The sequence below is a fragment of the Dermacentor variabilis genome, chromosome 6 (assembly GCF_050947875.1).
Source record: "Dermacentor variabilis isolate Ectoservices chromosome 6, ASM5094787v1, whole genome shotgun sequence".
Classification (NCBI taxonomy): domain Eukaryota; kingdom Metazoa; phylum Arthropoda; class Arachnida; order Ixodida; family Ixodidae; genus Dermacentor; species Dermacentor variabilis.
Genome location: NC_134573.1, coordinates 119,487,308 through 119,514,499, shown reverse-complemented (window position 1 = coordinate 119,514,499; position 27,192 = coordinate 119,487,308). Strand labels below are relative to the sequence as shown.

General features: G+C 44.0%; 2 protein-coding genes across 2 annotated transcripts; one reads left to right on the top strand and one right to left on the bottom strand.

Moving 5' to 3' along the window:
• Nucleotides 1-230: 230 nt before the first annotated feature.
• Nucleotides 231-5,715, bottom strand: LOC142585117 (peroxisome assembly protein 10-B-like). Its single transcript, XM_075695635.1, has one exon. It carries the CDS (start codon nt 5,564-5,566, stop codon nt 4,763-4,765), a length of 804 nt encoding a protein of 267 aa, XP_075551750.1. The 5' UTR covers nt 5,567-5,715; the 3' UTR covers nt 231-4,762.
• Nucleotides 5,716-5,923: 208 nt separating this feature from the next.
• On the top strand, nt 5,924-26,448 carry LOC142585115 (histone acetyltransferase KAT8-like). The gene is made up of 9 exons (XM_075695634.1): nt 5,924-6,141; nt 6,243-6,320; nt 6,429-6,598; nt 6,674-6,727; nt 6,806-6,970; nt 9,731-9,820; nt 13,833-14,067; nt 21,895-22,045; nt 26,035-26,448. Exons 1-9 carry the CDS (start codon nt 5,952-5,954, stop codon nt 26,252-26,254), a joined length of 1,353 nt encoding a protein of 450 aa, XP_075551749.1. The 5' UTR covers nt 5,924-5,951; the 3' UTR covers nt 26,255-26,448.
• The last annotated feature ends 744 nt before the right edge of the window (nt 26,449-27,192 follow it).

The following is a 27,192-nucleotide window of genomic DNA, read 5'->3' as shown; positions in this document are numbered from 1 at the left end:
ATTACAAGAGCCTATGACAACGTAGACCGCAACATTTTGTGGGATATTCTGGAAGGGGAAGGCTTAGGTGACAATTGCCTGCAGCTTTTGAGAGAGATTTACCTAGAAAATACTGCTTGTGTTGAATGGGAAGGGATTAGGAGCGACGAGAAAGAAGATATCAACAAGGGACTGAGGCCCTTTATCCCCATTGCTGTTAATGATGTACATGGTGAGGATGGAGAGGGCGCTAGAAGGAAGTAATATCAGGTTTAATCTCTCATACAAACAGGCGGGTACAGTAATAGAGCAGCAGCTCCCAGGTTTATTTTATGCGGACGACATTGTGTTGCTAGCTAACAAGCAAAGTGATTTGCAACGTCTGGCTAATATCTGTGGACAGGAAGGCAACAATTTAGGTTTGAAATTTAGTGTTAGAAAATCAGGTGTTATGGTATTCAATGAAAACAGTGAACAGACAGTGGATATACAGGGCCAAGAAATAACTCGGGGAACAGAATATAAATACCTTGGTATATGGATAAACGAAGGCAATGGATTTATGGAAACACAGGAAAAAATCATAACAGTAAAGGGGAAGAGAAATGCAGCCATAATGAAGCACAGAGCGCTATGGGGATACAATAGGTACGAGGTGCTCCGAGGTATCTGGAAAGGTGTAATGGTTCCAGGACTTACTTTTGGAAATGCAGCTGTTTGCTTTAAATCAGGGGTACAATCAGGACTCTATGTGAACCAAAGTTCAGTGGGTCACCTCGCATTGGGCGCTCACGGGAAGACTACAAATGAAGCTGTGCAGCGTGATATGGGGTGGACTAGTTTTGAAGTGAGGGAAGCTCGCAGTAAAATTGAGTATGAAGAACGGCTGAGAAATATGGAAGAAAGTAAATGGACTGGAAGGGTTTTGAGGTATCTGTACAGGAAAAACGTTGATTCACAGTGGAGGAAAAGAACCAGGAAGCTTACCAGCAAGTATGCGGCTTGTAGGGTGGGCAACACAGCAACAAGGAACGTCAAGCGGAAGGTCAGAGGGGTTGAATTGAGCTCATGGGTGGTGGCAATGAAAAAGAAACCTGCCATGAGAAACTACTTAAGAGGAAAAAACGAAATTGGGAAAGAAACAATTTATGATAACTCAAAGGGAAGCTCTTTACTTTTCGAAGTGAGATCGGGATACCTTAGAACACACACCTAAACGCGACATATAAGAAGGAAGAAGAAGCATGTGCTTGCTGCGGTAAATCTAGGGAAACGATGAAGCATGTTTTATTAGAATGTGAAGACGTCTACCCAGCGGTCGATTTAGGCACCACTGGCCTCCTTGAAGCCCTTGGGTTCAGCGAGAGCAGGGGAAAAGTAAACATGCCGGCAATAGAGATCAGTAAGAGGCGATTGGAAGTTTGATGGAAGTAGGGAAACAACAGAAAACAGAGATGTACAGAAGCAAAGTTTGCAATAGGTGGTCAGAAAATTTGATTGTGGGAGTTCATATTGGTTTTTACCTCTATTTCTTTTTTAATCTAGGTAGGACATTAGGCAGTATAATAGCAAGAGCTTGATGGCGCAACCCACTGCCCCGTTCCAAAGGGGACGCTCATAACATCCATCTATCCAGCGATGAAGCTGCATGACAACATTTCGGAAGTGAGAGCAAGCGATTTTTCACAGCTTTTGGCACGAGATTGTAATTTCCTGCTGCATATCATTTGGCTCACATGTTCAGAGAAGCGTTAACAGATCGGCGACGCATTTCTGGGCCCCTTTAAAGCTCTCATAGATTTTGTCATATTTTTTTAAATCCTTTTCTTACAGAGACAGTTGCGACAGTTTTTTTGAAGCTTTCAATGTGTCTTCTTATGACATGCAAAAAAAGCTATCGCCATCACATACACGCAAAACTGGGAGTAACGAATATTGAGCAAAAAAAAAAAAAATCACCGCATTGATGACAGGATTACTTGTAATCAGTGTGCTGTGTGAATCTTCTTTTGCTATGCAAGTTTGCCACTATCACCCCATTTTTAGCAAGCATTCCTGAATCAATCATAGTTTTGCCAATTTTGCTGATGCCGGTTCTAGCAGTATTTAAGTTTAATATTCAATAAAAAATTAATTTACAAGACAGTGCATGACATCTTGTTCCTTCTTCGCTAGTGTGTTGATGTGCTACCAAGTATCAGCCATGAATGCATTCCAACTTGCCCACCTTTCCATTTTCTTGTGGCTTCACAACTTCGTTTACTAGCCACATCACATATAAAATATTCAACATATTTTACAAAAGCATACAGAGCGAAGACACAAGACACTTCTGTGTTACAGGGGACATTAGCCCACAAACTTCTTCAAAGTTCCCAAGATATATCAAGACGGCATGGCTGTCTTGCTTTTTTATTTCATCTGGCTTTACCTGTGCAACTGGTGGAAGACAAATAGTCACAATCACTAATTCATCATAGGTAACATATCTTATTCATAGTCAGCCATCCAGCCCCGATTTGGTGTGGCAAGTTGAATTCCCCCTATCTCGAGCTTCTACAAAGTGCTGCTATTCAAGATGCCAGTCTCCCACTAGGCGTATAACACTAATACCTATGGTGCAAGCACAAGCTTTGATTGTGTACTAAAAATATACAGTACACCTTTTCCATTCTGTCACTTTTATGAACTAGCACAGTCGTAGATGGCCCAAAACCTGCCCAGTTCAGCTGTTAGTTCGGTAAAAGAAGCATTTATTGAGTGGCTTCAATATCTCAATGCTTCACTGAGTTACAAAATGCTGAAAGTCACAGAAGTAGCCAGGGAGGAGCTGCACACCAAACATATGTTACCCCCCTCCCCACCCCAAGCCACATAGTAAAGATATGGATTCACTTTGATTGGCTGAGGTTCTTCTATGTGCACCTAAAGTTACATAAAAGAATGTTTTCCCATTCTACCACAACCAAGATGTGGCTGCCTTGAGGCAAGTATTAAAATCTACAACCTCGTTTTCATTAGAAACAGAACCACCATGAAAAGAATTAAGAGAGCCATGGTGGCCCAAGAAATTACTGATCTATCATGACACGAGCCACCTTGCATTGCACACTTGTAATATGGGTGGTGGTTGTGCACGTGTTACAGCTTCCTTACTGGTGCCATTCAGTGTGGTCAGTTCATTGTAGCTTGACCGGTACATGCATGCAGTGTGTGCATTGCCTAAGCATTTAAAGAAATGTGGCCCGTCAGAGTAGCACCATCCTAAAAAGAAATGGTATGTTTGATCAAAACTGCATAGCACATGAACCTACAGGACATTTTTAACACTAGTACTACCAGGAAATTGTGAACTAATCAGTGAATGAACCACACAACAGACTCGCGGTTTTACATCTCCTGAGAAAGAAAGTGCTGGCCACATTTGTTGCTAGAGGCTAAAAAATATATATATAGACGAACAACACCTCTGCCCAATGTAAACAAACAAAAAGAAATAGTCTTGCCTGGTACCTATCGCTGCATTGGCTTTGACACCCAAGTACTGTAGCTACAGTGAACACTGTCCAGGGTAAATGTGTTTGAGAAAATTTTAGTCTTCTATAAGTTCGAATAATGCTAGATATTTGCAAGTGGTCCTTGGATCACCATTTTGAACGACCATTTAATATGCATGCATTACTTATTCACTCGGTTTAACAGCCCAAAGCAGCACTGTGGCTTGGAAGTAGGCTGTAGCAGATACATCAGGGTTAATTCTGATGTCCTTGGATTGATTGGTTACAGTGTTTATTACAAGCTTGGGTTTTTCCACTCAGACCTATACCTAAGTACATAAGCGTTCCTGCATTCCACCCCGATCAAAATGTACCCACCATGACTGGGAATCAAACCTGCAACATCGCTCCCAGCAGAAGAACAATGTACTGATTGACCAACTGCACTGTGTATGCCCTGGTGCGTACTAACAGCAGCAGTGACAGTACTACTGGGTTAACGCCACAGAAATAGCAATATCAGGCCAACTCTCACCCACATTATGTGGGACTGCCAGAACAGGCCAACCAAAATTAATACACCAAAAATAGCCGGCAAACTTTCCGGAAGGGAGCAGCGGGAGACTTGGCTCGCCAGCGAGGATCAGGAGATGCAACTAGCGCTCCTCGACCAAGCACGGCGGACCGCTCAAGCCAGTGGGGCCCTGGACTAGGGGCTCCACCCACTCGCTTTCTGCATTTTTTTTTCTTTTAAATAATCGTTTTGATATATATATATATATATATATATATATATATATATATATATATATATATATATATATATATCATCTGCTTAAAATAACTTCATTTTGTATGCTGGGAAGGCAGGTGCTATGCCAAACCAGACTTTCTTGCCTTATTGTTCATGTGACCTACAGTGCATTAGGCTGACACCACGATTAAGAATATTCAACAAATATGTCAGAAAATCTTGCACATAATTTTGTCATTTCATCAATGCGGCACTTCTTGAAGCTGGCCAGCCAGAAAATCTCCAAAATAAGCTACATAGTGCGGGTTAGCTGGCTTTTAACAAGTAACTGCCGTCACCAACACGTAAATGAAAGAGGAACTGCGAGGTCACCTCGGCATCAAAATCTCATGATAAATCTTCAGTCCGAATGCTTCAGTACCAAGTTAACATTTTTAGGACTTGCGAGTCTCTACAGAAGTTTTGACTTTTCCTTTTCAGTAAGTGGTTTCAATCAGAAGAGATGTGTTCGCATCATGTGCTGCACACAAAGTCACCATACATTCTGAAGCAGCACTGTTTGTTGTGGTTCACAAGGCATTCTGCACAAGGGGCACTGTTTGTTAGTTCTCAACCAGCCGGTGATGCAATACCAGCAGTAGACGTGGCCACAAGGTATCACAGAAGCATTCTTCGCAGAGTCGACGCACATGCAACAGCTATACTTCGATAACTCAGAGTGAATATTATCACTGGTTCCCGATGTTTTGAGCGACCTAAAAGCTGATTGAAGTGACACCCCGAACTCAATGAGCGACAGCCAACCTAACACTTTGTAGTAGCGCGCAACATCTGGCGTAGAAAGCCAGTTTCTTATTAGCACATATCTGATTCCTGACAACCTCTTGGCAGGACTGTAGTATCCGCCGAGAAGATAGAACAATATCGTGTGCACTTGCAAAGCTCGCGTAACGAGCGTGCTCAGCGCTTCACCGTCAACTTTTTGTTCTTTCTTGATGAGCTTTAACGTCCCGCGGATCAAGTTACTTCCGAATGACTGCAAGACTACGAATGTGAGCCTCTGAGCAAGGGTGGGGACCGTCTTGAGGGACCGGCCGAGTTGCAGAATGTGCACGTATTCCTCGCCCAAAGTCTGGAAGCCACTCAGCGTCGTTGCGCAGTAGTATATGAGGCTGGCTAATGCATCCACCTCTAAACGCCACCGCATCCATGGTCGCATTCCGAGCACAGCACGGGCAATTTCTGACACATCTTTTTGCAGCGACAAGATATGTTGCTCGTCTTTCTGGTGAGCCCGCAAAATCTCGGGCTGAAGCGCGGGTTTAAATCGCGACATTTGGACAAAAATTCGGGCAGCTGTCACACAACTTAAGGCATCCGTTCACAGGACAAAAACTTCAGGCGCAGAACTCAACACAAGGACTAGGCACTGCAAGGACACATTCATTTTCCGCATTTTCGCGTCGCAACTCATCGAGCCTTCCTCCTGCCTTAGCCACGAGCCAGTCATTTAGCCAACGGCAGCCAGCATGTAAATTGTATTTTTTGACGTGTTTTTTTTTTTGACGTCATAAACTTCCATAAAATGCAGTTCAAAATAAACAATTTATGAATTAGAGTTCGTATGTGGATTATAAGTTTAGTGTTGTAGATTTATTTGCAGGCTACTCGAGGCAAGCCAAGCACATCGAGTCAAGCCAAGCATCTGTACTTTTCGTGTAATGTCGGAGGAGAATCGCACTTCTTTGACTCAAGCGAAAGATGGGCCTGCTCAAGCTGAAAACACGATTTCAGGCAAGACATTCGGAGGTTCGGAAAGAAGCCGTAACCGACAAAGTAAAGAACCTATCATGGAAGGAGCGCTTGAGATAGGAGATCACTACATGGTCCGTCGTTCCGATGACACTTGGCGTAAGTTGATATTTACGTCGCAAAAGTTTGTGTCAGCTGTCCTTGCGCCTCTGAGAATTCGTTTTAGGCTGTACATTGATGCCTTATTTGTTGTTGTACAGATCCTGCAGAGATTATTCAAGTTCGCCCGTGCGATCACGACGTAGGAAAGTGGGAGTACTACGTTCACTACGAGGGATGTAAGTGACAAGTCGTAATACGCCGGAAAAGTGTATTGCCTCGGCCCGTGGTGTGAACTGGCACTATTTACGTATCTTGTGGCTTTTGCCGTGTGTTTGTCGATGCAGATAACCGTCGTCTGGACGAATGGGTTGACCGTGACCGGTTCAACTTGTCGTCGTCGCAAAAAGAGGAGCTGAAGAACCCGATGGCGCAAACAGACTGCATAGAGCAGTCAGACCGAAAAATTACACGCAACCAAAAGCGGAGACATGATGAGATCAATCACATTCAGAAGGTGATTTTTACAATGTCAATGCTTATTTACACTTTGTAAGGCGATGCTGGTATTCATATTGCTGCTGCTTTTCAGACATACGCCGAAATGGATCCGACGACGGCCGCGCTTGAGAAAGAGCACGAGGCGGTAAGTGCAACGACGTAGTGTATTTCTTCGTCTTTAAACTAGTATCACGCTAACTTTCGTTCCTTTTTTTCCCAACAGATCACAAAAGTTAAATATGTAGATAGGATACAATTTGGAAAATATGAAATTGATGCGTGGTACTTCTCACCCTTCCCCGAGGACTATGGAAAAGTGCCAAAGCTCTGGATTTGCGAGTTCTGTCTGAAGTACATGAGGCTCGAGAAATCTTACCGTTACCACCAGGTAATTGTAGCAGTGCTGTGTAAGTCTAGGTTAAGGTAGTTAGAAAAATAGTAACCATTTCAGCTGCTAGGCCCTGCATCGTGTAGATGCAAGCTGTTATCTCAGCATCATAGAGCAGAATGTTTCCATCATGTTGATACACTGTAATCAACGGGAGCTGTTGGCGTGTTGCAGAAAGAACATACATACTGTTACTATCGCCACTTGGCTCAGTAACACATGAGCAGCTTGCTTCTCCACTGAGTCTGTTTGATGACCCTGCCAATCCCGTGCGCGCAGTCGCATGGTATTTTTCGTATATTGCGGGCTTTCTTTCTTTGCTGGAAAAAGTAGACACGCAAGTGTACCTTGCTGAAAACACCTCTTGTGTGAAAGAGCAGAACAAGTGACAGCGATTCAAGAACACAAATTTTGTCCTTGTGTATTTGTGTTCTTGTCTCACTGTCAAACATTGACAGTGACATTGACATTGACAGTGACATTGAAACATGTCAAAGACCTGATTTTGACATCTATTATGGCTCTCTACTACCCCCTAATCAACACCTTGATAATTAGAACAACCAATGAAAGGTCAGCTAACTACTTTTATTTAACTAATTGGCTATCAGGGACTAGAGAAATTGCCACCAGTTTATCAACAAAACTCTAAACATGAACTTTGTCTTATACAAGTTGAATAGTCTGCCTTTCTCTTGAATACTTGGTGCGTGATTGCTGGGATGCCCTATATTAGTACTGCCATTTGTGTTTGCATCTGACAGAAATCTGAAGGTAGAGAATTAGCATGAGCACATGAAGTCGTAGTATCGCAGAATATGTTGGCAACCATATTGATTTCTCTATCAGGACTATGCATTTACACAGACCCTACACAGTCCTGCATTTTGCCTAAGCATGTCTTTTAATGATAAATTTGAAATTGCAGTTCAGCCCTTCACATCTATCCTTACTTAGTGTGTGCCTGTGTTCACTGTAGTGTGTGCTGCATAATTAAACTAGTAAATTATGAAGAACCACACAGTCCTTCAGAGCCTTCCAAAAACAAAAGCATTCTAACCTTTATTGTGCAATATTTTTTAATGGGAAATGTCCAAAATTTCTCAAATTATTTCATGACTGATTTATTGTGAAGAGCTTTTGTTATAGTATCAATATCAGCAGTTAATTTGTTATTTTATTCTGTCTATTACTGTAATTTTTTTGTTTTAAAGTCGCAGATAGGCGTGGCCACAATAAGTCTGTGCGAGACTTGTCACTTTTTGGAACACATCCTCGATGTGATGTATTAAGAGCAAACTCTGTGTGAGTGATTTTGTGTGTGACAGCAAGGCGCGACAAAATAGGCCGTTGCATGACCAAATCGCTCGTTCTTGCCGCTTAATTGCTTGGTCCTGGAAGTCTAGAATTCATCACATGGACCGTGTGAGAGCACCTTGAGCAAATAGCCAGTTATACATCCGCAGGCCAGATAGATGCTTTCCTACGTCGCCGCTTCTCCATGTGTTGTTGTGGCACACATCTTCTCCTTGATAGGTGTTGCTCGGTTTGTTTTGCATGCTCATTGCCACTGCATCTCAAGACGAAATAACTGTTTCCATAGGTTCTACCATTTAGGCATTGGTTGTATGCACTGTTGGAAAGTCACCAAAGCATTTTCAGTTCGGTGTCTCAGGGGGTGCTAATATTAGAAGACTTTGTGTGGTTAGTTGTGCAACGGACAATTCTTTTTGCTGCGATGTTCTTCAGTCACACGATTCTTGAAATGTGGCTGTTTCGGAAATAGACACAAAAGATGTCGGGGCACAGCTGTCAGCAGTAGGGTCCAAACTCATGGGCAAATTGCAGCCCAAAGTCTTTACTAATTGAAGCAGATGACCATGCGTATCGCACTGCCAACTCCTTGTCACCTGCAGCTGTCGCTCGTATGGGATTTCACCGTCAAGCGACAGACTTCGGCGACAGGGATCTGCAATGCGTTGCTTGTCGTCATCACATGCAAAATAGCTTACACAGGGTTTATACTTTATTCATGGCATTGTGAGAAAAGAAAAAAACAGGCACAGGTGGCATAGCATTTTCGCTGAGCAGCGTCTACATAAGGGAGGCTGTCGAAGACTCGAACTGTTCCTCACAGTTATCAGTACTATGTTAAAGCGCTAAACATGACTCACTAGAGTTTTCCAGATGTTCTACTTTTGTGCTATACCATGTTTCTGGTATTGAAGACGGTGGCCGTCGTCACCACAGCTGCCTCCGCGCCACCGTTATTAAAACCCAGGGGAACCAGACCTATGCTGCATTTATGCCAACTGCACCCATAATCATACATTTTCTGGAAAGTTTGTGCCACTTAGCAGGGCAGCATTCAAACCAAAAATACTAAAATGACTGCCATTTGTTGGTGGCGCTTATTAGACGAAACAAAATCCCTGGGCAAGTGAGGCTCTTCGTTGGCATATATTGGAGGATACGCCTGGGCTAGTGAGACTTGCCTGTAGCATGTATTAATTGCAGGAGCAGGCTTCATCATAGGAAGTCGACAAGGCTTTCAAACAAGGGAGACAGCATGTCAGATCATGTTCAGCTTAATTATCTATCTTATGCGCATGCTGCACGGTATGCACACTCCTCTCAGTTTTTCTTCTCTCCTTACACTGCTGTGTGGAGGAGACAGTGATGCTTGAAATGTGCATTTCAGCAAACCTGTTGTGTTCTCATTGTTGTGATGATAGTCCCATTTAATGTTGCCCTTTTCAGAGTGAGTGCATATGGAGACAGCCACCTGGCAAAGAGATATACAGGAAAGGCACCATCTCCCTGTGGGAGGTGGATGGCAGAGATCACAAGGTATGTAATCGAAGCCTTTCCAGGCATTTTTCACATTAAATACCAGTGCAGTTTCATGAAATTTACCTGAGTGATGTGTATTCAAGCATCTTAGCTAGCTTTGCTATCTACCTTCCAAAAAAAGGTATGAATTTTTACCACTCCTCCCGATTGGACAAATGCGACTCAAAATTTCCCAAAAATTGCTCCTGCCTTTCATCATCAACAGCAGCCTATTTTTATGTTTACTGCCCAGGATGAAGGCCCCTGCTTTTAGTGAGATGCTATTTGTGAAAATAAACTCACTGTATGCATATACCTACCTTATTTACATGATTGTAAGTCGACTCTAATGTAAGTCAACCCCCCCCCTCCCCCCCATATCGCATGTGAAAGGGAAAAAAAATATAGAGCATACCTGCAGGCGCATTCCATAATGAAAATGTATTAGTAGCTGGCATAGTCACTGTACTACTACTCCTCACTAGTGCTGCCATCGCCATTGCTGTCACGGTCCCGAAGCACATCGCTGTCCAGCGAAATTCCGCATTTGCATACACAAGTGCATTTGCATACATACATAAGTCCACGCCGAAAGCACCCAACCACACAGAGCCATCAGGGAGACTCTTGTGACATGTCCGGTTGGCGTAAGTTCACGGTCTTCTGCCATGAGCCACTCGTACTAACGGCAGAGCAGGTCTTTAAAAAGCGAAGATCCAGGCTTGTCTCATGACCATGTCGCACCTCACTGGCAGGGACCGATCATGCATTTCAGCGACGTACGCCACAAGCTTGGCCTTCAGCTCCAGAAAGCAGCCCGACTTCGGACTGCAGAACCCCCTTTGCTAGCTGTCACAGGTGAAACTTTTGCTTCGCTGCCGTCGCCACTCTTGCACCATCCATTAAGAAACACCAAACTTGTGGCCCGTTGCACAGTTATTTGTTTCTTCAGTGTAAAGGATTGGCAGCCCTCTTCAACGCCGCTGTGAACTAGCGCCGAATGTTTAGTGGACTCAGAGCACTCATCACGACTGAGGAAGCATGGAAGTAGCATGTGGCAGGCAGTCAAATCGAATGCATGAGAAACTAAAGAGCTACAGGGAAACAGAAACACGTGAGCCACGAGCGGTGTCTGCACTTCCATGAACTATCGACACCCCCACATGGCTGCTGCGTGCACTGTAAAACTCTCAAAAATGTTGAAAAACCCTTCCAAAACTTCCCCAAAAGTGAAAAGCTACGGGTGGGGCCGTAGAGAAAACATAAAATTGGAACTACATTGTAGCTCCCCTGATATCCCGTTGGTCTCGCTTTTTTTTTTTCGGTGCCGTGTTTTGGTTTCGATTGTAAGTTGACCCCCCCATTTCATATTTTCAGATTTTAAAAAAGAGGTTGACTTACACTCGTGTAAATACGGTACCAGCTACCCCATATTAGCTGTACAGTGTGTGGATTTTTACTATATTGTTTGGCTGAGAAAAGTCTATCCTGGAAATCGGACTATGTGCTACTATGTACTATGTATTTTACTAATGCCTTCCTTCTGTTTTCTTTTTTTTTTTAATAAAATAAACACTGCTCTTCCCTATTGAAACTGGAATAAGTCGCTTTTCTTTTTAAATGTTTAACATGCTTACTAGAGAGTGACAGCATCGGGCAGCATGGTGTCAGCCCGTCTTGACATAACATAGAGTTCCGTGTCACTCAGGGAATTTGGAAATGTCAGCTTAGTAGATACCCTGGAATACCTAAGTGCCATCCATGTTTAGTGCCTTCACTGTTAGTGTGCTCTCTACTGCACCAGTTGTGGCACCACTCAGTTTGATGATGACATCAACCTTTCTCACCTGTTGAATTATTTTGGATGTTTACAATCTTAAGCTATAACTATTTGCAGTGGCAGCACTGAGAAAAGTTTCAGAAACAGTGACAAATATTCAATAAATGTAATTAGGTTATTCAAATGAATAGGTGTGTCCAGTTTGCTGCTTTTTTTGCTTGCCTGCTTGCTTGCTTTATGGCAGATGTTCCCAAACTCTCTGGCCCTGGAGAACCCCTCCTGCCTTCCGAGCGTGCCACAGAACCCTCCCTTCCCTGCCCGCTTATTTTGCCCACCGATATGCTCATATTTATGGCCTCGCTATGAATGTCGCCATTAATGAGTTCAACGGCTATAAAATGAGAGCGAAAGTGTGCAAGTTATTGAATCATATATATAAGAACAACAACAAGTCTCATTGTGTGAAGTAAGAATGGGATTGGATTAGTATTAGAGCTGTTCGTGGAACCCCTGGGTTCCACGAAAATTAGTTTGGGAACCCTTACTTTACAGAATCACACTAACCTTTCGCCCACTTGACAAGTCTTCCTAAGTCTTGTTAGAGGATCACACTAACCCTTCGCCCGCTTGACAAGTCTCCCTAATTCTTGTTTGTGGACTTTGGCAGTTGTGTATTTTATGGACAGTTACATGTACATCATGAATAATTCTGCTGGTTGTACCTTATGCAGTGTGTGTGAAAGTGGTAGGTAAAACCAGCTTTTGGAGACGTTGCTTAAAGACACTTTGTACCTTGTTTTAAAGGCTTGAAGAGTCTGCAAACACAGTTTCAAGCTCTTCACGTCTTCCGTGCAGCTCCATAGCCTGGATTCCCAAAGCTGTATTCATGCTTGTGTGATGCAAAAAGCATATGACTATTGTGAAAAAATTGCTATGAAATGGCAAGGTTTTAGAATTCATTCAGCTATTTCTGCCAAAGTAAAATGTGCTGGGTTAGAGAAGTTGACTGTAACTGGGTGCATGATGACTACTTCCACTGGTTAAAGACAGTGTTGTCAGCAATCGACACTGTTGACCTTATCTGTGCTTACCTACCTTCAAGCTTGAGATATACCACCCCATGTAATATGGATGGGAACTACATTGCAGCCTTCAGGGCCAACTTCCTTGGAGTAAAGTAGAGCTGATCAAGCCTGACCTCTGTGATGTAAAACCTTCACGCTGGTTCCTATCACTCATTTTGAAATACTTATAGTGCTTGTACTGTGCTGCTGCATTTTATTTGTATGCTACCATTTGTTTACGTTGCGTATATGTAGTACTCTGTCGTTGCTTCACTCCAGTAGTTGTCTGAAATAACCAGTGCGCGGCCATATATCTCCAAATTATAAAGTGCTTGCTCGCATAGAGTAAGGCACATGGTATAAGCGGGACTGGATGGCAAGTCCAAATTATCAAATTGTTCTAATGATTAAGGGAAAACATGACAGATGAAAGTTCTAGCCGTGCATACCTCCCCTCACCATTCTTTTCGTGCTGCATTGTAGTCAAGTGCCTTAACAGCACGGGCAGCAGGTAAGACCAAAAACACATTAGCAAGTGCCTGTTTCAACATTGGAGCATTGCATTTGGTTTGGAACATAAGATCACTGCCAAAGGTGACTAATAAAAAATGCAGCAATGTTATGTGGTGCTGAAGGAGTGCTGACGCATGACTTTCAGTTTTTGAATCTATACCACTCTCTTCTTGCAAGTAAACATGAAACTTGCACATATGAAGGTTGAGAAACATACAGTTGTTTGATACTGAAGTTTGTCTTGGAATGCTGGACTTGGTATCACCAACATGGTCATGGTGTCATGGCACAGAGGGAAATTTGCTGATGTTGTGTGCCAATACAGCTACATACAATGACATTGAACAGAAGAAAATAAACAAGAATGCTATGCATGCTTCTGGCTGTGCTTGCAAGTGGTAGCCATAGCAATTGCTGGAGCGGAGCAAGCCATTGAATCATGACCTCATTGTGTAGTCACGCTCAGGTTACTGACTCTGAAAGCAGGTCCTTAGAAACAAATACTATTACAGTAAATTATTTAGGGTGTACTGATGCTGGCCAGTGTTCTTTGTAGAGTTTAGAAGCCTTGGACTTTCCTTTAACACAAGAGAATGACATGTCAAAAATATCAGCACTATCTTATTTTAACGCTCTCAACTCCGGTTATGTTCATTGGTTTCTTGGGGCACAGATCTACTGCCAGAACCTGTGCCTCCTGGCCAAACTTTTCCTGGACCACAAGACGCTATACTTTGATGTGGAGCCGTTCATCTTCTATGTGCTGTGTGAGGTTGACAAGCACGGTGCACATCTGGTGGGCTACTTCTCCAAGGAGAAAGAATCCCCGGATGGGAACAACGTGGCCTGCATCCTTACCATGCCACCATACCAGCGCAAGGGTTACGGAAAGTTCCTCATCGCTTTCAGTAAGTTAAAAGTGCTTCTTGCAAATGCAATTGTTGACATTGTTGGACAAGAGTTGCCTGGTACTTGTTTTTGTAAGAAGTGGCGAAAATTGTGTCCATCATCCGCTGTGGTTGCTTAGTGGCTCTGACGTTAAGCTGCTAAGCATGAGGTCAAATCCCGGCCATGGCGGCCGCATTTCAAGGGGGGCAAAATGCAAAAACGCTCATGTAGTGTGTATCGGGTGCACGTTGAAGGAGCTCAGGTGGCCAAAATTAGCCCGGAGTCCCCTACTACGGTGTGCCTCATATAATCAGATCATGGTTTTAGCACGTAGACCGCTAGAATTTAATTTTAATTGTGTCCATTATGAAGGGAAGGTGCGAACGGGTTGTGTTCTAGGTGTTAGCTCCCCCTGGTTATGAGTGAAACGTTTAAACCCACAGTGCCCAACATCTCATCCTGGATGCACTGAATTTGTAACAGAATGCCGATTTGAGCACAGGAAACTTTATGCAAAACCCACAGTAGTGTCTTTGACGTGCTGGAGTGAAGTTTCAGCTGTCACTAGCTAAGCAAACCAATTACTAATTAATTACTCACTGTACTAATTCATTTAAAACAACATTTTCTTCTGGCACAAACATACTCTCCTTGGCCAGAAATAAAGTTGTATGCAATGGTGTTGGTGCTTTGTGGGGTTAATCAAATTGAATGAAAAGCTTAAAGTCTTCATAGAAACATAGCATGCAGTACCACTTGATGCATAACATTCTCATTCATGTCATCACGCGTGCACTAGTGCTAAGAACTGAGCTGAAGGTGTTTAAAATAGCATAACGTTCCTCTACGCTGCTGATAGTTTTTTTATGGATGTTCTAATGCGGCTGAGTAATATTTTCTGATTGAGCGGAAGTCTGGGTGAGTTGGCATTTGTTCACATTGAAACAGCGTGAACAAAATAGTGACCACAAGAAAGAATGATAACAATGCCAGTCCCGTCCTTTTTTGCAGTCACAGTGTAACATTTCAGTGGTGAAATAAATGGACCATTGCTGGAATTGACAAATTTAGTGACATTTATAAGAAGTGATGTTGTGGAACATACTACTGAAGAGGCAAGCAGTTATCGAAACTGAGAAAGTGTAGGAAAACTGGAGTATCTTAACAGGCCACTCATTTGTACAGCTTCTTTGTTTTGGAACAGACATTTAAAATTGGAACTTGATAGGGCGGAACACTTGGAGAACATTCTTCCTCTATAAGATGTACTACCGCATTTACTCGAATCTAACGCGCACCTTTTTTCCAATAATACGAATCTTAAAATTGCATGTGCATTCGTTAGAATCGAGTACGACCCTAAATCTATGTTACCATATCATCATCGGCATTCGAAAAATGGCTGCCTCGTACGCGTTTCTAGCCTAGCTGCCATAGCTTCCTTCATGTGCATGCCTGCTCAGTGGCTATGGCGCTGGGCTGCTGAGCACGAGGTCGCGGGATCGAATCCCGGCCACGGCGGCCGCATTTCGATGGGGGCAAAATGCGAAAACACCCGTGTGCTTAGATTTAGGTGCATGTTAAAGAACCCCAGGTGGTCAAAATTTCCGGAGTCCTCCACTACGGCGTGCCTCATAATCAGAAAGTGGTTTTGGCACGTAAAACCCCAAATATTATTATTATTATTCATGTGCATGCCTCCATATGCCTCCATGTTGTACATGTAACCGGGCACTGGTTTAACCTAATCTGCCGCCTGTCTTCCCGTTTTCTGCATTTATTCAATCAGCATGGAAGCACCGACTGCGAAGACACGCCGAGTCCACCATGATGCCGCATTTAAAAGGAAAGTTATGAGCGCTGAGCCAGACAGAAATCGGGCCGCATTACGCGTGTTCGGAGTTCCCGAAACGTGTGCGGTACTGGCGCAAACAGAAGGATATTTTCGCCAGCAAAGCAACAAGGAAGGGTTTCAGTGGAAAGAAGCAGGGCCGCTTCGCTGAAATAGAAGAGCTGCTCACGGAATACGTGCAAGAACAGCAAGCAGCACAGCGGCCTGTGACAACTGATCTGCTGAAACTACAGGCGATGCAGTTAGCCCTACAAAAAGGACTAATGCGGAGTGACTTCAAAGCAAGCAGGTGCTGGCTATGAAATTTTATGAAAAGAAAAGGCTTTTCTCTTCGAAGGCAGACAGGGATATGCCAAAAATGGCCCGATGAATACGAAGAGAAATTGCACAGTTTTCAGCCGTAAGTTTTGAAGTTGCGCCATAGAAATGGCTACCACTTCGAACAAATTGGAAATGCCGATCAGATACCGCTATACTTTGACATGCCTGCCACCACAATCGTTGAAAGGAAGGGGGCGAAGCAAGTGTGCATTTTGTCTTCTGGCCACAAAAAAGCTAGAGTCACCGCAGTGCTTTGTTGCACTGCGGATGGGCACAAGCTGCCCCTGTATCTTATCTTCAGATGGAAAATTCTCCCGAAAGGAATCATGTTTCCGAGTGGCGTGATTGTGTGCGCAAATGAAAAAGGTTGGATGACCAGGGTCTTGGTCACTGACTGGATTGATAACGTTTGGCGGAAGAGACCCAGCGGCAGTTTAGGTCTGCATGGGATGCGTGTGCTCAACGCGTTCGGGTGCCAACCTTGACCAGTGCATCAAGGACAAACTGGCTGCATGCAACACCGACCTTGTCGTGATACCCGGCAGCATGACATCGCAGTTCCAGCCACTCGATGTCTGTTTGAACAAGCCAGTGAAAGATAGAATTCAGGCGCTCTATGCCAAATGGCTTGTCAGTGGCTGCCACGAATTCACGCCCACCAATAAAATGAAGTGTGCCTCGCTGCAGGACTTTACTGAATGGGTGAAAAATGCATGGTGCACGATACTGTCTGCCATGGTTAACAAGGCCTTTAAGAAGTGTGGGATTTTGAATGCCATGGATGGCACCGAGGATGAAATGCTTTGGTTTGTTGATAGCGATAAGAAGTTGTCTGATAGCGACCGAGTGATACCTATTGCCCCACGCGGCTTGTACCGGCACAGTGAAAATCATGGTGGCAAGGTATGCCATTTTTATTCATCACAACTTTAGTGTATTGGGAATAAATCTGTCTTTTCCAAATGAGAGAAAATGGTATTTCTATATGAAAGCACGAGGTGCACGGTATTGAACTCTTTTTTTTTTTTCTTGGTCATGCAAAACGGGTGCACGCTACAATCGAGGTTTTATTATTATTTTTTTTTGGTCACGGAAAAGGTGCGCATTACAATCGAGGGCCTGTTAAATCGAGTAATTACAGTAATGCTGCAATGTCATTACCTACATAAAATATACATCAAGTTCGTTCCTCCAGCATGTTTAACTGGATGCGGCTTCCCTGGTCACTGAGCTGGGTGCAGTTGAAGTCGCTGAAAGTGTGGCGTCATGCTGCGGACTGTGCCGAAATTAGGCCATATGCTGCACTTAGTAATGCGCAAGCTCGGATAATATCGCAGCCGCAGCAATTTTTCTTTGGATCTTTCCGCATTTTAGGTGTGTTGTTGTCTCTTCATGGCCTGTAAGAGCTTTTATGATAAACTGAAGCGGTATGCTATATTTTTTTCATGTATATAACATTTTGTCATCTTTCTTGCCTGCTTTTTTTGCGGCACTTGCTACTAAAGGTCTTCTATACAGGCCTACAAGCTGCAATGGATCTAGTTTGTAAAGCTTGGCTATGGAAACCCTGCAGCTTGTTTTGAACATGATGCAAATAAACTGCCCACTTGCCGTACACTGTTGCTGTGAATACCTGTATGAAATATTTCTGTACATGCAGCACGCAGCCTACAATTTCGCCTGTCTTTTTCTTGAAGTTCTTGACATCCCTGCCACTACTTAGTTTTATTATACCAGCACAGATAAGCAGGATTGCTGTTGGACATATTGAAATGACATAGTCACATCCAGTGTTCAGGATGTTGTATTTACCTGATTTTAATGTGTTCTTTTCCGACAAAAAAGTGGATCCGAAAGTTTCCTTTGCATTACACTGGGATACGAAACCACATTTGCAGTGTTGGCAAGAGATGGTAACAGCCAGTGTCATGAGACCATGTTGATAGAATGAATTTTTTTATCGGTTGGCGTCAACTACGCATCTTTTTCTACAAAATCGCATTCAAAAGATGTTATTTTACATGCTAAGCTAGCAGCAGCCAAGCTGTGTCACGTGATTGTGGTGCTGCACAGCTTGCATGTGTTGCAGGACGAACTGGTGAAGCGGCTAGTCGAGGCCTGGGCCACCAACCTATTTGTGATTGTTGTGGAACTCTTTAAGGAATGTGGGACATTGAACACATTGGGCCACACGGTGATCGGCATGTTGCAGCCCATTGACAACGATAAAGAGCTGACAGTTACAGCTGTGGACATTAGGTGTGAATAAATTTACATTCTAAAGGATAAATTCTGCAGCCCGATATTGCTTTGCAATCGTTTTCTGCTGTAAAATTGAATGTGCATTAGACTTGGGTGCGCATTCTCTTGCTTTGAACAAAAGAACTCTGTGCATATTAGAATCTGATAAACACAGTACCTTCAGTTACAATTTGTTCTGCTAGTAATTGTTGAGAGGGTCTTATTTTGAAGATACAGTAAAAGCTCGTTAATTCGACACCCGTTAACTTGGGAATTCGGATAATTCGGATGGCTCTATTGGTCCCGGCCAAAGTGCATGTTAGTCAATGGGACCAAACCTTTGTTAATTCTCCAGAATTCGGCCCCGCTCCGCTTACTTCCGACGAATGCTGACGGCTGTCGCTACACGAAAGTGTTGTAAACCAGCGCTGGCACCACTGGAGTGAAATCAAAACCTGAGAGGCATCGTCATTAATTAGGGGGGGGGGGGGGGCGATCGCAGTGTCACCGTACATCGGTGTCTTCTTTCTTCGCTCCACTGCGCCTTGTTTGGCACGTTGGCATCATCTCTTCTTGCAGAGTTCTATTTTTTCGTTGTCACCGTGTTTCGCATGCCACCACCATCGTGCACTACAGTGATGGAAACACCGGAAAAGCGGCAGAAGTATGAAGCCAAGAACTTGGCAACTAAGGTGGAAATTTTGCAGGCTTTGAAGAACGGCGAATCGCGACAGCACGTTATGACCAAGTACAGTGAAACCTCGTTAAACCGTAGTTGGCCGTAGCTCGGAAAAAGTGTGTACTAAACGGTAGTACTGCTTAACCGACATAGCTTGAGGTCGCCCACTTTCCTGTCAAAAACGGAACTCGGAGAGAGTGCGATGAAAGGGGGAAAAAACATGCAGTATTTATTTACATCTCTTGACAAACGTGTTATTTTCATTTGATGCCGCGGCGGCCTAGCAGCAACAACAGCAGCCTCAAACTTGCTGAAGCTGTGAGCCAGCTTTTCAGCCGGCCCCCTTTTCGCAGCAAACACTTGCATGGCAGATTCCTCGTTGGCGTTGCATACTCTCCGTGCATAGGCGCGGTAGCGTTGCAGAAGTCACAGGGCACCTTTTCAATGCGGGGTACTGTTCTCATCGTGATGATTGCATTCATGAGGCAGACGTAATGCGCAGCTTGTGCCACTTTCGGGCCTGAATCGCCCGTGCTGTCGCTTTCCGTGTCTACCTTATCACTGTTGCTAGGCGACACTTCAACAATAGAGGCAACTTCTTCGCATTCCAAATGCCACACACCGTAGTCAACAGTAGACCCACGTCGCGTGCCAGCGCCGACTTTTCGCGTCATGTTCGATAGCACGAACAATGTCTAATGTTTCTTCTATGCTAAGCACCCGGTGTCTTTTTTTTATCCGAGTTTCGGCATGACGTGAGTTCTCGTTTGCACGACGCCACAATACTCTCTGGCACGGTGCAGAAATGATGTTGATGTTTATGTTAATGTGGCTTCACGTGCAAACGCACAAGGCGCTTGGAGGCCATTTGCTGATCTCTGAGGCTTGTTGTTCTGCCGGGCCGCCCGATGGAGACGACGCATCACTTGTTTGCGCGATGAAAAGTGGAAACACTACGTTTTAACCGATATATTCACAATAGGCTGGTACGGTTTATGTGGATACAAAACACAATATGTTCAATGGCTGCTGAGTCGGGGATGTGACTTTACTACATTTAAAACGAAACTACTGTTTAAACAGGGATGGTTTAACGAGGTTTTACTGTACAACGTGAAGCGAAGCACATTGAGAATGTACGTAGAAAATGAACAACAGATTCTTCAAGCCTTCGAAAGCGAGAAGTTTCATGCATCAAGAAAGCAGTTGCAAACCACAGCTCATTCCCAGCTTGAAGAAGCTTTGCTCCAGTGGGTTATGACTGTCGCAACGTGCATCTGCCTTTGAGCGGACCTCTCATCATGGCATAAGGTGAGAAGTACGCTGCAATGATGAACATTGAATCATTCAGAGCTTCAGAAGGGTGGTTCGCGATGTTTTGAGAGAGACACGAACTCGTCTTCAGAAGTGTGTGCGTTGAAAATGTCAGCGTTGGTGAAAGAGTGACCACCCAGTGGAAAAACATGAAGCTGCTTGAGCACATCGCTGCATATGAACCAAGTGTAGTTCAGTGCAGATGAAACTGCTCTATTTTTCAGAGCTCTGCCCGACAAGACGGTGACTTTCAAAGGGGACCCGTGCATTGGTGGCAAGAAGTGCAAGCAAAGGATAACTGTGCTTCTTGCCGCCAATATGACTGGCACGGAGCACTTGCCACTTGTTGTCATCGAGAAGGCGCATAAGCCACGTTGTTTTAAAAACATCAAAAGTCTTCCTATCGAGTACAGAGTGAACAGAAAGTCTTGGATGACCTCGGGCATATTCCGAGGCTGCCTGCAGCAGTTAGACTGGCACTTCATGTCTTAATACCGCAAGATAATTATGGTTGTTGACAACTGCAGTGCACATAACTGTGGAGTCGAACTGAAGAGTGTCAAAGTAGTGTTTTTGCTGCCCAGCACTACATGTGTCCTTCAGCCTATGGACCAGGGTATCATTCACCACGTGAAGTCGAAGTACCAAAAGTACCTGCTACAGCGAATGATCTTATGCTCAGAAGTTGGAAAGCTGTATGAACTGGACATACTGGGCGCAGTGCACATCATTGCCCTTGCGTGGAAAAATACACCTCTGCAAGTCATCGCCAACTGTTTTCGGCACAGCGGTTTTGTGAGGCCCAAGCATGCGGCAGTAACAGACGAGGTGTCAGCCGAGTCCACCGATGATGGCTGCCTGACCTTCAGTACTGTCCTTCCCACAGATGTGACCCTTCAGGACTACATTGTGATTGATGATTGTGCCACCACGACTGGTCTCCTGACCAATGAAGAAATTATTAATGATGTCACGGGTGCCCGGGAAGACCATGATTCAGACTAAGAGTCATGTGAGGAGGTGCAGCTGCGACCTCATCGCACCTCACGAGAAGTCACGGAGGCGCTTTTGATATTGGAGGACGTTTGCCTGAGCACTTCCGACAGTTTGTGGGCTGTTGGCCACTTGGAAGAGTTAAGAAAAATTGTGATGTCAGCCGGAATCTGCGCAGAAAAGCGGATGACTATATCAAAATACTTCATTAAATAAAGGTATGCTTCTCCAACTTGATCTTAAGGATGTTTTTCCTGTTCATTTGTTAATTCGGCATTCGGATAATTCAGACATTTTACCCAGTCCCATGAGATCTGAATTAACGAGCTTTTACTGTACATAGTGGCATACCAGTTTGGTCACATTTGGGTTTTGTCCTCGATGTTGCTGTAAGTGCACATTATGTTGCAATAGTTGTGCTGATTTTCACTTCTACGTTTTCTCCAGGCTACGAGCTGTCAAAGCTGGAAGGCACAGTCGGGTCCCCCGAGAAGCCTCTCTCTGATCTGGGCAAACTCAGCTACAGGAGCTACTGGTCCTGGGTGCTCCTCGAGATCCTCCGGGATGTCCGTGGAGCCTTGTCTATTAAAGACCTTAGGTGAGAATGAAAATCGTCTGCCGTGCTTGTCTTAAAAGTTGGAGTGAAAGCTACTGCAGACACACGTGTACGCACGCATGCGCAGACAGACAGACATTTGTGCAATGCAGACCTGTGCAACCTTGCTTTAAAGGTGCAGTTTATAAGCAGATTCATATCTTCTCTTCTTTTTGCATAACAGCACTATGTTACTGATGAAACATCATTCATGGCATCTCAGTTTCGCTACCTACTAACTCCTGTATATGTGCCAGAGACTAGCAGAAAGAATGTCACTTGTTAGACTGTAAAATCACCATGGCACTGCTAGTGGCTTGAGTCATGTGCTGTGAATGTCTCGAGTGAAATTTTTTAAGGAGACTGTACTGCGGCGTCACAGTTTTGGGACTGCAAGCTGTCTTCCCGTGTTTTTTCATGTGGCAAGCGAGTGTACTCTGAAGTTGGAGGCAATTCAATAAGCTAAGTGTGGCATTTAAAATGCAGTTCTTCATTTACTTGGCAAAAGCTTTGGTGCTTGTCAATATTCATGTGCAAGTATTCAGTATTTTCAAATACCATATTTATTAGAATCTAGGCGGATAGTTTTTTGCAAATAATCATATACCAAACTCTAGGGTCGACTTAGATTCGAGAATTTAAAAAATGCGCCAGTCTGTAACTCCATATGATAAATATGGTGCACAGCTACTGCCATCTAGAAAAGTCAGTATCGCAGCCGCTGCTAGCCGCACCAGTAGCCAACCAAAGTACACTTGTGACATCGCCATTTTGACCTGTGTCGTATCGGTACAGTGGCTAAGCATCGGCGTGCGGTGTGCAGCATGGCATTATCGTAATAGCACCAAACAGGCGGTCCCACAAACGAAAAGTTATGCTAGCCACGGAGGCACCGTCAAACGTTCGTTCAAGCCGGGCGGTACTTCAGCATTGATAAGACAAACGTTCGTCGTTGGAGGGAGCAACAGGAGATACCTTTTGCGTGTGCCGCAATGAGCAAATGATAGCAATAAGCACACGATAACAGAGAAGTGCTCTTCACCGAAATCACGCCGCGTTTAGACGCACAGGAGCCATGCCGCACTGCCTGCACATGCGTGGGCACAACAATGTGAGCTTGCATGCGTCCTCAAGCGTACGAAGCTAGCAGCAATGATGACGTCCAGCGAGCTTGGCATGTTCATATTAAATAAATGCTGCTTTCATTTTGTGAACGCTGTCCTCACTTTTTTGTTCAGCTTACATTCGAGGTAAGTTTTTTGTTTTTTCTAGCTTCAGACATTCGGGGATCGGCTTAGAATCGGGGCCGGCCAAAATTTGAGTATATACGGTACCATATTTGCACAAATCTAACAAGTGTGTTTTATCCCAATAAAATTGGACTGAAAATTCCCTGCATGTTACTGTCGGTTACGAAGCCGAAACCACGTCTGTGCCGTTGGCAACAGCCTGCTGTTAGAGCTGTCAGAAGCAGCATCATCGTCATCATGAGATGGCGGCAGAGCGCGTTTTCTTGAAGGCTGCTGTAGGTCTACTGTGGCTTCATTTTGTGCACAGCTACAATCGCTTTCGGAGATGCTATCACTTTGCGAGATTTGACGCGACTGGGTCCCTCATGCATTGGTATATACTGCCACTAGCGTCTCTGACACTCTGCCGAGCTCACTATCTAAGTAGACTAACGCTCTATGCTACAATATTTTGACAAGTCTGATGCAAGTGATCGCTCAAGAATACTGTCTTGTTTGCTTGGTGTCTGAGGCCAATGAAGCACGAATGGTGACGACGACATGCTGATTTCATTATGAAAGCTCATTAAAACAAATTCCATTCTGTGACAATTTTACATGTCTCGTTTTTTCTAATCGCAAACGTGGGCGTATTATATATTTTTTTTATAAATCTGGCACATATTACAATCAGGTGCATGTTACCTTCAAATGCACATTTATTTTCTTTAAGCCTGCGAAAATTGGCTGCTTGTTAGATTCGGAGGCTCGTTACATTCATGCATATATGGTATTCAATTGAATCTTATGCTTTTCGGTGTTCACTTCGGTTTGTATTTCGGTATTTGAAATTTTCAAAGTACAGTTAAACTTCATTATAATGAAGTCGGTCAAATTTGCACTTTGCTTTGATATATTTAAATTTTGTTATTATTTAGCCCATTCGCTGCCGCCCGCTGCGCATGCGTGCAGGCCATCCGTATCATGCATTTTTTTCACTGAAAGTGCGCAGTTAAAAAACGCAGCTAAGTATGTTGAGGTTTAAATACCTGGTGTTCTATGGACAAGAAGATATAAAAAGGTAAATACTTCATTATATCGAAAATTTCGTTATATTGAAGTTCGTTATACAGTTAAGCCTCTATATAATAGTACAGTCAAATCCACTTATAACAATCCCCGATATAACACTCTAACGGTTATAATGACCACATTTCACTGCAATGATTTTCTGACCCTGCCTATTGAAACTGCTTCCATGTATAATTAACATTCTTTAAATTGCCGTACCTTTACGATGAACACTTAACCTGGTCAAGGTAAAAGCGAAGTACCAGAGCGCGAAAGCGTGACGAAACTGGGCGCATGATAGCGCGCGCCCTTCTCCAGTCCAACCGTGGCAATGATACGGCCTTCGAGATGAGTGGGCAAGTGAGTGCCGCATTCAGATTTCGACTCGCTTTCAAGGCACGCTTCCAGGGAAAGGCAGCATAGCAGCATGGCATTGGGCGTGCAGGGGCATGTGCGCCAGTGCAATATTGTATGGCACAACACGGCATTCTCGTTTTTACGCAATTGTCCATGCCGCGCAACATGTATTGCGCCTATTTCACCGATTCGGAACGACCATCTATGTGCCTCTATCATGGGAACAAACGTCGCTCAAGCGTTCCCGTCGTTACTGTCGATATTCATGCGGCCCGAGTCGGCAATAACGTTGCACCACGTGCTGCCTCCATGCAATGTTCCTAAGGATCGGCAGTTACTGCGCTGTTATCAGGAGATCAAGGTTCGGCAGTGCTTGATTTGTGCATTGCCAATTGCTGATGACAGTTCGCGGTGATGTTCTACCTTTTGAACATTGTAGCATTGAAACGCATGATTTTACAGCTCTTGTGTGGCTGACATGCAGTCGTAATGTCGAGACCACAATGTCCGAGAGCTTCACTGAATGGTGGCGTGCCGCAGTAGTTTTCAAAGTTTACAGTTCCTGCCCACAACGATGCTTCGCTCTCTTGTGTAGAATACAGTCATATTCTGCTGGTAGTAAAATATATCGCAAGCTCTCGAATAACTAATGGTGGCTGCGCTAGCAGTTTCGAATGGCAGGTGATCAGAACCGGGCACCGTTTTTAAAGAGTTATACGACACCACATTTCGTTCCTTAGGTGAACGTATCTAACAAAAATGTGCGGCTAGGTGCGGCAACACACCAGGAACAAGAAAGACGCTGAAAATCTGATTTTAGGACCAAGGTGCTGCCGAATTGCAACTGCTGACACTAGCTTCAGTGCGATAAATATTCAGTGGTCTTTAAGGACGAGTCCGTATATAACGTACTACTGATATAACGACCAATTTTTGCAGAACTGTTGAGTTCATTATAAATGGGTTCGACTGTATGCACTAGTACAGTCAACCACAAAAGTTTACGGACCACGGTATCTCAGAAAGCGTCTGATTTCCAAGTGGCCTGTAATGGCACTCAGTAAAACCGAACATCACAACATTGTTCACATATACCGGTAGAGGCTGTAAACGTGAATACGAGGCTGTGTTGCGAGGCTGCGCAGATATTCAGCTTTTTCTCAGATTTCGTGCTCCATAAAATTTCTTGGTTGACTGTGCAATATACCGAAGCCTTATGCAAATTCCTGAGGTGAAGTAAAGGCACAAATTGAAAGGTGCAGGGTAGGGCCTTGAAGACGCTTTGCATTTTTGATTTCATGGATGCTGAGTTGCTTGAATGTTGGCTCATTTCAGCCAGATGACCAGCATAACCCAGGGGGACATAGTGACGACACTGCAGAGCCTCAACATGGTGAAGTACTGGAAGGGCCAGCACGTGATCTGCGTGACACCCAAGCTTGTGGAAGAACATCTGAAGAGTGCCCAATACAAGAGGCCACGACTTCAAGTTGACATCTCTTCTCTGCGCTGGACACCTCCGAAAAAGCGACCCAAGCAAGGAAAGAAGGCCTAGCTTTTCACATAGGACATGCTCTCGTGTCAAACGGACCGGCATATTGGCACAAAACTGCAATGCGCACAGGATTGAATATGCACACCTGAGGCACCTCTTTCACTATTTAAGAATCATCGTCATTATCTGCATCATGAATTTGTACTATTTTGTAATATAGAATATAAATAAACTGTCACATGTTGATTCGTTAACCACTGTGCTATTGAATTGATAAAAGTGATGTGATTCCTGTGCTCATTGCGTCAATCTTCCTAAACGCGCTACATCAGGGTGCACTTAGGCGTAATCTGAATAACTTATGCTGAGTCTACGCTAGGATTTTGTCTTTGCTGTCTTTCTGGAAAACACTCAGTTACTTGTGACTTCCTAGTATGATTTCATGCTGTCATAGATGAGAGTTGTGTTCTTTGGACCTAGAGAAAATGAACTGGGAGTGCAATGCTGTTGGTATGGACGAGTGGTATTCAAGTACTGTGGCGTGACACTCTTGAACTGAGGGTAACGACTAATGAGGCTGTTAGTGACGTACGACCGCACTCTAACTTTTTGCAAGAAAGGGTGTGCATTGTCTAAAATATTGAATGTCAAGGTATCTTATTGACCAATATGACAGTTAAGAAGCATTTACTGCACTAACTATACCAACTGAATCAGCGCAGTGGCTGCAGTTTTCATGATCTCATGCAATTTGCAAATTATGCACTCGAGACGTGTTGGGTGAACTCATGCAAAACTTCTATAATGACAAGGGCCTGTTCACCTTCACAGTGTAGAAGTTGCAGCAATGTCATACAAGCTTCTGCAAGCCTCTGCGACCTGCAAAGGCAGTGCTAAATATACGAATGTTGTAGTCAGGCAATAAGTTTGCTAAATTGCAATAAATGTCGTGTGGACTTTAATGAAGTCAGAGACAAAGGATACTTGGTATGATTGTA